Source organism: Ranitomeya variabilis, chromosome 2 (genome assembly GCF_051348905.1).
Source record: "Ranitomeya variabilis isolate aRanVar5 chromosome 2, aRanVar5.hap1, whole genome shotgun sequence".
Classification (NCBI taxonomy): domain Eukaryota; kingdom Metazoa; phylum Chordata; class Amphibia; order Anura; family Dendrobatidae; genus Ranitomeya; species Ranitomeya variabilis.
This window is the reverse complement of record NC_135233.1, coordinates 247,930,585-247,941,444: the sequence shown is the minus strand read 5'-3', so window position 1 is coordinate 247,941,444 and position 10,860 is coordinate 247,930,585. Positions and strand designations below refer to the sequence as shown.

The 10,860-nt window shown below is 41.9% G+C and overlaps 1 protein-coding gene across 3 annotated transcripts in view; it reads right to left on the bottom strand.

The window, feature by feature from the left end:
* Positions 1–1,727: 1,727 nt before the first annotated feature.
* The window catches only part of LOC143805309 (uncharacterized), a 72,036-nt gene continuing 62,903 nt past the window's right edge, over positions 1,728–10,860 (bottom strand). For 2 of the 3 annotated variants that reach the window (XM_077284491.1, XM_077284492.1), the window contains 2 exons: positions 5,815–6,028; positions 1,728–4,165 (listed from right to left, as the gene is read on the bottom strand). In XM_077284491.1, coding sequence (XP_077140606.1) covers positions 5,835–6,028 — 194 coding nt within the window. In that variant the 3' untranslated portion in view covers positions 1,728–4,165; positions 5,815–5,834. Of the gene's footprint in view, positions 6,029–10,860 lie in introns of all 3 variants that reach the window. The other variant, XM_077284490.1, reaches the window with a different exon arrangement.

Genomic DNA, 10,860 nt, shown 5'->3' with positions numbered 1-10,860 from the left:
ACTTTCTGAAAATAGTCTCATTAAGAAAATTGCTCCCCACAAGCTCAGGCTTGTTGAGTATACTAATGTACCGTGCCGTCTCCAGAAAATGGACCTCTCACCCCGGCTATTTGCTGTATTATCAGGATGTCATTGCTTTATAAGGGAGTTGCTGTTTATGCAGTCTTCAGAGAGTCAGTAAAATATCCCTGCAATGATCTATAAAGAGCAGCCGTGCCAGGAAGGAAATGTGAAATGTTCCCGAAGCAGCGTGTGATTCCCTGTAAGTCATAGCAGGAAGTGGGCTAGACATCATTCTGTGGAACGCGATGACATGGGAGCCAGCATCACATGAGGAGCCGAGCAGCCTGTCCTCGGGACCGTGGATAACTCCGTAATGTCTGGCTGCTAGTAGATCAGAGAACTAACTATAGTCGTGGCCAAAAGTTTTGAGATGGACAAAAACTTTTTGCTACTGCAGTACAATCATCAGCATTTCATAAGGTTTTACAATTTTGTTGACCAATAGGGGTGTAATGATAGCGGTCACAGAGGGTGTGACCACGGCCCGTGCGGGAGGGGGGCCTGCCGACCCCAGTGCCTATTTCAACTGGATGTGCGTCTGAGAATGCTTATGCAGCTGAAGTGTATTATGGCCCAGAGACTCGCTGGCTTCCTCCACTGCAATACACGCCACCGACCATTCAGAGGTCGACCATTCAGAGGTCGACAGCGGGCGACGGCGTGGCTGTCGCGAGCGGTGAGCATGGCATGCACTGCCCATGGCTGGCACGCCGAAGCCAGTTGATGGCTACGGAAGAGGATGCTGCACGTCGTAGGAGTAGAGGAACGTAAGAAGAATGTTGTTTTTTTTCATGTATTGGAAAAGAGCGGCAGAAGGGACACAGAATGGGGATACATTTACAAAAAGGGGCTTCAGAATGGGGGGGGGCATTATACCAGGATGGAGGCCAGGATGGGGGACATAACACCAGGAAGGGTCGAAGGATGGGGGTCATTAATCCAAGAAGGGGCTGAGGATAGAGAAATGGTGGTCATTATACGAGATAGGGTCCCAGAATGGGGGTCATTATACTAGGAAGTGGCCAATGATGGGGGGCATTATAGTGGGATGGAAGACATTGCTACAGGAAGGGGCCAGGCTGGGGAACATTATTACAGTAAGGGGCCCAGGATAGGGGACGTTATACCAGGAAGGGACCCAAGATGAAATACATTTTAACTGAAAGGGGTCCACGATGGTGGACATTATAACAGGAAGGGGCACAGGATGGGGGACATTATTACAGAAAGGAGCCAGGATGAGGGACATTATTACAGAAAGGGGCCAGGATAGAGGACATTATTACAGATAGGGGATAGGATTGAAGACATTATTACAAGTAGGGGCCAGGATGAGGGACCTTATTACAGGAAAGTGCCAGGATAGGGCCATCATGACATGAAGGGCTACAAAGGCCTAAACATCTGACCAACATGGAGGTAGGGGCCCAGGTCCAAATTTTGCTCCCATCAGACTCTTGATACACCACTGTTAACAAGTACATCAAGTTTATGTAAATACTCAATATTTACAGTGTCAACCCTGATTGTTCAAGTCTTCTGCTCTTCAACCTAGCAGCTGGTTATCAACTTCTGGGCCACATCCTGACTGATGACCGTCACCACACGTTTTCAATGGGATGGAGATTTAGGGAGTTTCCTGGCTATGGACCCAAAATGTCAATGTTTTGTTCACCAAGCCACTTAGTTATCACTTTTGCCATGTGGCATGGTCTCTATCATGCTGTTAAAAGCATCATCACCAAATTGCTCCTGGATCATTGGGAGAAGTTGCTCTTGGAGGATGTTTAGGTCCGATTCTTTATTCATGGCAGTGTTCTTAGAAAAAATTGTGAGTGAGGCCCCTCCATGGATGAGAAGCCCGCACACATGAATGTTCTCAGGATGCTACACTGTTGGCATTACACAGGGTTCGTGGTAGCGCTCAACTTCTCTTCCACGGACAGTCATTCTCCTACATGTCTCAAACAGTCTGAATGGATTTAATCAGGGAAAATAACTTTACAGGAAGTGCAGTGATTGGACTCTAGAAGACTGGGGTGAAGTTATTTTCTCTGATGAATGCACCTACTCATTATGCAAATTAAAGAAAATGTGTAATCAGAAAATGATCTATGGTTTAAATTAGATTTCTAATGTTAAACATGTTTTTCAGAAATCCACCACTCTCAGTATGTGAATTCACAGCTCACCTCCTCATGTACAATGACTGATAACATCTATATACAGTAGATAGCACAGGGTCCACTATTCACAATAGGTGATGTCACAGCTCACCTCCTCCTCCTGTACAATGACAGATAACACCTCTATATACAGTAGATAATACAGGATCTACCAGTCACAATGGGTGATGTCACAGCTCACCTCCTCCTCATGTACAATGACAGATAACACCTCTATATACAGTAGATAACAGGATCCACCAATCACAATAGGTGATATCACAGCTCGCTTCCTCCTCCTGTACAATGACTGATAACACCTCTATATACAGTGGATAACACAGGATCCACCATTCACAATGGATGATATCTCAGCTCACCTTCTCCTTTTTTACAATGACAGATAACACCTCTATATACAGTAGATAACGGGATTCGCCAGTCACAATAGGAGATATCACAGCTCACCTCCTCCCTTTCTTCTTCCACAATTACTTTTGTCCAGATTAGAGCATGTTCAGATAATGCTTACATGCAAACAAATGGGATCTGAGTCTATTGTTGCTAATGTCCATGTGATGAACGCGAAGTAGTAATCTAGAATTAAAACTAGCGGACAGCTTGAAAATTGCATTTTTTTAAATATAATAGTGATATGAAGAATAAAAAAAGTTCTCAAATTAAAAAAAGAAAAAATCTAACTGAAAAATCCTGATTTCAAAATAGGTCACTTTCTGATTCTCTTTAGTACAGGTCCACAATTTAGGATATCGCTGCTAGAGTTTTACCTCTAAATGACTCCCTTTCATTCTTTCAAGTTGGAGTATTAAGGTGCATTCAGAGGGGCTGAGCTTAGGCTGTTAATGGGGCCCGATCAACTATAAAAATGTACAGTAGCCCCCCATTAATGTCTATGGGAGGTAAGGTAAAAGCTGGGCTAGCATCCATGGCTATTTCCCTAGTGCCCATAGGCTGTAATGGAGAGCGACCACCCCTCATGTACATGTCAGATTCATAGAATGATAGTTGTGACTTCATCCGTTGATCGTTGCGCTTCGGAATCCTTCCATAAAATGTCTTCATTCCTACGTGGACTTCATTAATATGCGAGACACACGCTTCTCCATACTAGCTTGGAAACGCTCTGCCCCTGATCATTACCGCGTGTGAATTCCTATGACAGATATGTGTATTTGAAGGCAGTCAAGTCACTTCCGAGAGATTTTGCTCAGATGGTTAATTTGTGGAGAGATCTATGAATCTTTCATTGATTCATTTATTTTTTGAAATGTGTGAAAACATTTTTTTTTCTTTTTTTTTTGACAGTTGGATCCACATCTATTAATTTTTTTTTTAAGAAAAAGGTTTGTCTTCATGACAATGTGAATTAATAACATAATAATTAATAATATAAAATAAACAATTTGTAACTGTAAAAATACATAAAAAAAACAACAGTTAAAAAAACCACTAGTTTTTTGCCATAAAATAAGTTTATTAAGCCAGTTAGTACAATAATTTACATATATCATGTTGTATATAAGTGGAATAGCCTCTACGTTTTTAAAATATCTTTTCATTTTCCTGTAATATAAATAGCACACAGATATAAAGATCTAAAAATGATACATAATAAAGTGCAAGTTACAGGTAAAAAAAAAAAAGAAAAACAAACATTACTATAACTAAAATGAGAGTTAAAAACAATTATATGCAGAGTTAAATCCCAAAATTCATCCTTTTTTGTAGCCCCAGCAAAAATGGTTTACAATTTTTTGTAAAAAAAAATAAAAATTGTCATGACTTGAACAGGAGGGTAGATTGGTCCTTTTTTTCTTGCTCATAGACTGTTAATATAAGACGAGTGACTGTCTTCCAGTACTGCGACATAGTTGGTCGTCTACATGTGTCTTCCTGACGACAGAGCAACAAATAATCTGCAAAAAGTTTGAAGAGAGTAAGTATAAAGTATGCCTGTGTGTAATGGAGTCAACATAGCCATACTCAGGGCTCTGAAGTTGTGATGGGACACTATGGCAGTGATAAGGCACTGTGATATAATATTAGGGAGGCACTGTAACTATAATGGGGGCTCTGTGGGGTAAAGGGGCAATAAAAGGTTTTGGGGGCACTTTGACTATTATGAGGGAGCCATGGTTGTAATTAGGGCATTTTTATGTGTTGGGAATCCATGGATGTTACAGAGGTACTGGGATTGTGATGGAAGAACTGTAAGTATAATGGGGCACTGTGGAGGACAGGGGCTATATGGGCTCATGGAGTATTGTGATTGTTATGGGAGAACTGAAGCTGTGAGGGAAACTGTGTCTATGATGAGGCACTGTAGTTGTGATGGTGCCTTGTGGTTGTGAAAAGACATACAGTGGCTGTCATTAAGGTACAGAAGTGTGACGGTGCCCGATGCTGTAATATGACACTATAGTGTAATGGGGAGCTGTGGTTGTGATGGGGCTTTGTTGCGTATTCGGGCACTGTGGCTGTCAGTGAGGCATGCTGCTGCAATGGATCATTGTGGCTATGACTGGCCACAGTTGGACAGTAGCTGTCATGGGGCACTGCAGTGTAATTGGGCACTATAGCTGTCAGTGAGGCACACTACTGTGATGGAGCACTGTGGTATTATGGGTCACAATCTCTGTGATGGGGCACTATGGCTGTGGTAAGGTGCTGCGGTGTAATGGGGTGATGTGGCTGTCATTGAGGCATGCTGCTGTGATGGGCACTGTGGTTGTGCTGTGATTAGGTACTGTGGTGCAATGGGGTGGGTCACAATCTCTGTGATGGAGCACTATGACTGTGGTAGGATGCTGTGGTGTAATGGGGCTCTGTTGTGTAATAGGGCTTGGTGGCGGTCAGTGAGGCACGCTGCTGTGATGGAGCACTATGGCTGTGATGGGGACTATGGCTGTGATGGGGCACTATGGCCGTGGTAGAGTGCTGTGGTGTAATGGAGCTTTGTTGTGTAATCAGGCTCGGTGGCTGTCAATGAGGCACGCTGCTGTGATGGAGCATTATGGCTGTGATGGGGCACTATGGCTGTGATGGGGCACTATGGCTGTGATGGGGCACTATGGCTGTGATGGGGAACTATGGCTGTGATGGGGCACTTTGGCTGTGATGGGGAATATGGCTGTGATGGGGCACTATGGCCGTGGTAGGGTGCTGTGGTGTAATGGGGCTTTGTTGTGTAATCAGGCACGGTGGCTGTCAGTGAGGCACGCTACTGTGATGGAGCACTATGGCTGTGATGGTGCACTTTGGTTGTGATGGGGACTATGGCTGTGATGGGGCACTATGGCCGTGGTAGGGTGCTGTGGTGTAATGGGGATTTGTTGTGTAATCAGTCTCGGTGGCTGTCAGTGAGGAATGCTGCTTTGATGGAGTATTGTGGCTGTGAGGGATCTCTGTGGCTGTGATGGGGGACTGTGGTTATGATGACCGGAGTACTACTTTATCATTAACAGAATATCTTTCGTGCTGGTGAGCACTGCTGCCCTTACAGTATATTTATATGTCATATCGCATATAGTGTTTATATTTATTTTAGGACACTGAGTCACATTACATTATCTAAACAACTGGACCCTATGAAGATGAGGAGACGTTCCGGGACACTCGGAGGAGGACACAGCTGCTTTCTTCAAGGAGAGTATAGATTTCATCCAAACGTAGATCCTTTGCTTGTAGCCTATTTATCTCCAAGATTTCATCTCCCACTTCTAAGATTCCCAGTGGAAATGATGAGGTGAAGGCTCCGCTCAGCTGAACCACGTACAACCCTGAAAGGCGGTAGAAGAAAGGCTTAGCATCAGGAATGGACAATCAGATGTCACCGACAAGGTCAGTAGGTTAGACAGTAATGGGCTGAAGGAGAAGAAGTGGCTAGGGCAGGAGAGATGTGAAGATCTATGTGAGGGAGACATCCTCGGACACTCCAATCTACTTACTGATATGGAAAATCATTGGACATCTAATGGTTGGATATTGCTAAAAGCCATTAATCCATGCGGTGACCTTTTTTTTTTTTTATCACAGATACCTTCAATAATTGGTGCATTGATCAAAATGACAATATTTAGGCAGTGCCCCTCTGCTGCTCATGTTGAGCGGTGGGTATGTTCTAGTTCTGCTCAATGAAGAACAAGGTAGACACTGGTCTAGTCTGACATCCGTCCAATCAGTCTTAAAGGGGTTGTCCACCTTTGGGACCAAATTTTTTATGTTACATGCATGTATTTCTGGCTAAAAACAATTTTTATAATTGGGTTAAATTAAAAATGTGTCACCGTTTTTCTTTTACAGACACTTTCTCTGCACATTGAACTTTAACGTGGACTGCGATCAGAAGACAACTGAGAATAGAATGAGCTCGCTGCCGGATTCTCTTTCTCAGTTTACTCATTCTGCAGCTAGCAATAGAGAGTGAAACACACAGGCTTTAGAAGGAAAACGGTGCAACATTATTAATGAAAGGCAATGATAAAAAATAATTTTTAGCCCCAAATAAGTAAATAAAAAAGAGATTTGTCCTCAAAATTGGACAATCCTTGTAAGCCACTGATCTGTCTCTATTTTATGTTACACTGTAGACCGGCCAGTTTAGATTGGCTTCTGCATATAAGCGCAAGCCCTCCGTATTATCACTTAAAAGTTAATGAATGGCTGAGATTTGTTAGTTTATTTATTTATTTATTATGCTTTGCTTATATAGCGCCGCCATATTCCGCAGCGCATTACATTCATTATCATCACTGTCCCCATTGGGGCTCACAATCTACATTCCCTATCTGTAAGCCTTTGCATTACAATGATAGCCTGACTATAATTTACAACCAGCAAAAAACAAATGAGATATAAAGAAAGAAAATTCACTAAATATGTTTAGGCAAATGAACTTCTAAAATGGAGATTAGGCTTAAAAAAAATAATATTCTGTCATTTAAGTGCCTTCTACTATTTATACCAAGCAGTGGTAGTTACACAGAAGTGCGAATTCCCAGATCAAACATCAAATGGGACCCCTATAAAAAGAAACATTTTTCATAAAATGACCTACAACATATAATATATATAATGCGGAAAATAAGTATTTGATACACTGCCGATTTTACAAGTTTTCCCACCTACAAAGAATAGAGAGGTCTGTAATTTTTATTACAGGTACACTTCACCTGTGAGAGACAGAATCTAAAAATAAAAATACAGAAAATCTTATCGTATGATTTTTATGTAATTAATTTGCATTTTATTGCATGAAATAAGTATTTGATACAATAGAAAAACAGAACTTAATATTTGTATAGAAACACTTGTTTGCAATTACAGAGATCAGACGTTTCCTGTAGTTCTTGACCAAGTTTGCACACACTGCAGCAGGGATTTTGGCCCATTCCTTCATACAGATCTTCTCCAGATCTTTCAGGTTTCAGGGCTGTCATTGGGTAACATTGAGTTCCAGCTTCTTGCTAAGATTTTCCATTAGGTTCAGGTCTGCATATTGGCTAGGCCACTCCAGGACCTTGAAATGCTTCTTACGGAGCCACTCCTTAGTTGCCCTGGCTGTGTGTTTCAGGTCATGGTTATGTTGGAAGACCCAGCCACGATCCATCTTCAATGCTCTTACTGAGGGAAGAAGGTTGTTGGCCAAAATCTCGCGATATACTACTCCATCCTTACTCCCTTCAATACGGTGCAGTCGTCCTGTCTAGTGATGAGCAAATGTGTTCGGGTAACGTGTTATCCAACCATGCTCTGGTGTTATCCGAGTATCTCGGGCATGCTCGAATAATATATTCAAGTCCCCGCAGCTGCGAGTCTCGCGGCTGTTTGACAGCCATAGCACATTTGGGGATTGTCTGTTTTTTAGGCAAACCCTGCATGGGTTGTGGCTGTCTAACAGCCGAAAAACATGCAGTCGAAGGGACTCAACCATATTATTTGCGCACGCTCAAGATACTTGGATAACACCCGAGTATGCTCGGATAACACATTATACATCACTACTCCTGTCCCATTTGCAGAAAAGCACCCCCAAAGTATGATGTTTCCCCCAAGATGCTTGACGATAGGTACAGTGTTCTTGGAGTTGTACTCATCCTTCTTCATCCTTCATCCTCCTTCTTCCTCCAAACATGGAGAGTGGTTTTGATACCAAAAAGTTCTATTTTGGTCTCATCTGACTACATGACCTTCTCTCATGCCTCCTCTGGATCATCCAGATGGTCATTAGCGAACTTCAAACGGGCCTAGACATGTGTTGGCCTGAGCAGGGGACCTTGCGTGCCCTGCAGGATTTTAATCCATGATGGCGTAGTGTGTTACTAATGGTAATATTTGAGACTGTAGTCCCAGGTCTCTTCAGGTCATTGACCAGGCCTTCCCATGTAGTTCTGGGCAGATTCCTGACTTTTCTCGGAATCAACCTTACCCCACGAGGTGAGATCTTGCATAGCGCCCCAGACAAAAGAAGATTGACAGTTACCGTATCTTGTGTTTCTTCCATTTTCTAATAATTGTGCTAACAGTTGTTGCCTTCTCACCAAGCTGCTTGCCTATTGTCCTGTAGCGCATCCCAGCCTTGTTCAGGTCTACAATTTTGTCCCTGTTGTCCTTACACAGCTTTTTGGTCTTGGCCATGGTGGAGAGGATGGGGTGTGATTGAGTTTGTGGACGGGAGTCTTTTATACAGGTAACAAGTTCAAACAGGTGTAATTAATGCAGGTAATGAATGAAGAGTAGGAGGCTGCTCACAAAAAACTAACAGGTCTGTGAGAGCCAGAATTCCTGTTGGTTCATAGGTGATCAAATACTTATTTCATGCAATGAGCTGCCGCCTCACCACCGCCAGAGCCGCCGCCTCACCACCCCCAGAGCCGCCGCCTCACCCCTACCTTCTGTCTCTTCCCCACTATCCCATAGAATTTAAGTCCGCAAGGACAGGGTTCTCTCCCCTCTGTACCAGTCTGTTACTGTAAACCTGTTTACTGTAAATGATATATATAACCCTGTATGTAACCCCTTTCTCATGTACAGCACCATGGAATTAACGGTGCTATATAAATAAATAATAATAATAATAATAATAATAATAATGCAATAAAATGCAATTTAATTATATAAGAAATCATAAAATGTGATTATCTGTTCTTTTAGGGTTAGATTCTGTCTCTCACAGTTGCAGTGTACCTACGATAAAAATTACAGACCTCTCCATTCTTTGTAGTTGGGAAAACTTGCAAAATCGGCAGTGTATCAAATACTTATTTTCCCCACTGTATATATTGTGCATATACTATAAATTAATATATATATATATATTTTAAATGTTCCATGTCTCTGTCAATATTTTAGAAAATGCTGATATCTTGCCATTTTCATTCTGAAAACTGAGCCTCATAATAATACTTATGATAATAATAGATACTTCCTGTTCTATTAAGAAACACTATTTGATGTCACATCATTATCACAGTCAGGATTACATTGCTCTTATACAAAAAAAAAAAAATCTGCAATTTGAAAAAAAAAATAATAATAATAAAATAACATATATCTGGTTTTAATTGGTGGAATAAAGTATAGATGGTACATTTCCTTTAAGGAGGTGTGTATTTCCACCAAGAACCAAAAGATTAATTTCACTTTAAGTACCTTTCTGTTCTGCAAACATTGCAGGTCCTTTGGAAAGGTAAGTCCTTCACAAATTCTCACCACACAAAACAACCCAGGATCAAACGAACCCGAGCTGAACCCTCTCTTTTTGGCTTAATGGTTTGCCTTTATGGTGTGAATTCCACTTATTTTCCCAGTTTTGATATAATTTCAACTCCAACACACCCTTCGGTCTACCATGCATCCATACTTAATTTAATTAGCACTGTGTCTGCCCTTTATAGAAATTGGAGTAATTTGGCGAAGATTCCAACTCTAGGACTCCTCCGATGAGTTTCCATCTAATTAAATATCTTGCACTTCCATAAACAGCTTTTAATGAAGCCTTGATGTTCTTCATGCCCTTGATCATTCCATATGTAAATGATCCTTCAAGTTACCCCTCTTCCCTTCCTGCATTATTCTTGCATCCATGAAGACTGGAGAACATCTACTCACATTCTAAGACATAAATAGAAAAGATCCAAGCTCAAGGCCTCCACCAATGAGTTTTCACCTAATCAGATATCTTGCACTTCCATAAAGGGCTTTGTAGGAAGATTGGATGTTCTCATTGCCCTTGATTACCCAATATGTAAGTCATCCTTCGTGTTATTCCTATTTCCTGTCGTTCTGTCCCGACATTATCTTATCATCCATGGATGTAGGAGGACATCTACTCTCACTTTCTAAAGGTACCGTTACATTAAACAGCGATGCGATAGTTGGTAAGTCATTGTGTGGTTGCTGGGGAGCTGTCACACAGACGGCTCTCTCCAGCGGCCAACAATCAGGGGAACGACTTCGGCATCGTTGAAACTGTCTTCAACGATGCCGAAGTCCCCCTGCAGCACCCGGGTAACCAGGGTAAACATCGGGTTACTAAGTGCAGGGCCGCGCTTAGTAACCCGATATTTACCCTGGTTACCATTGTAAAAGTAAAAAAAAAAAACACTACATT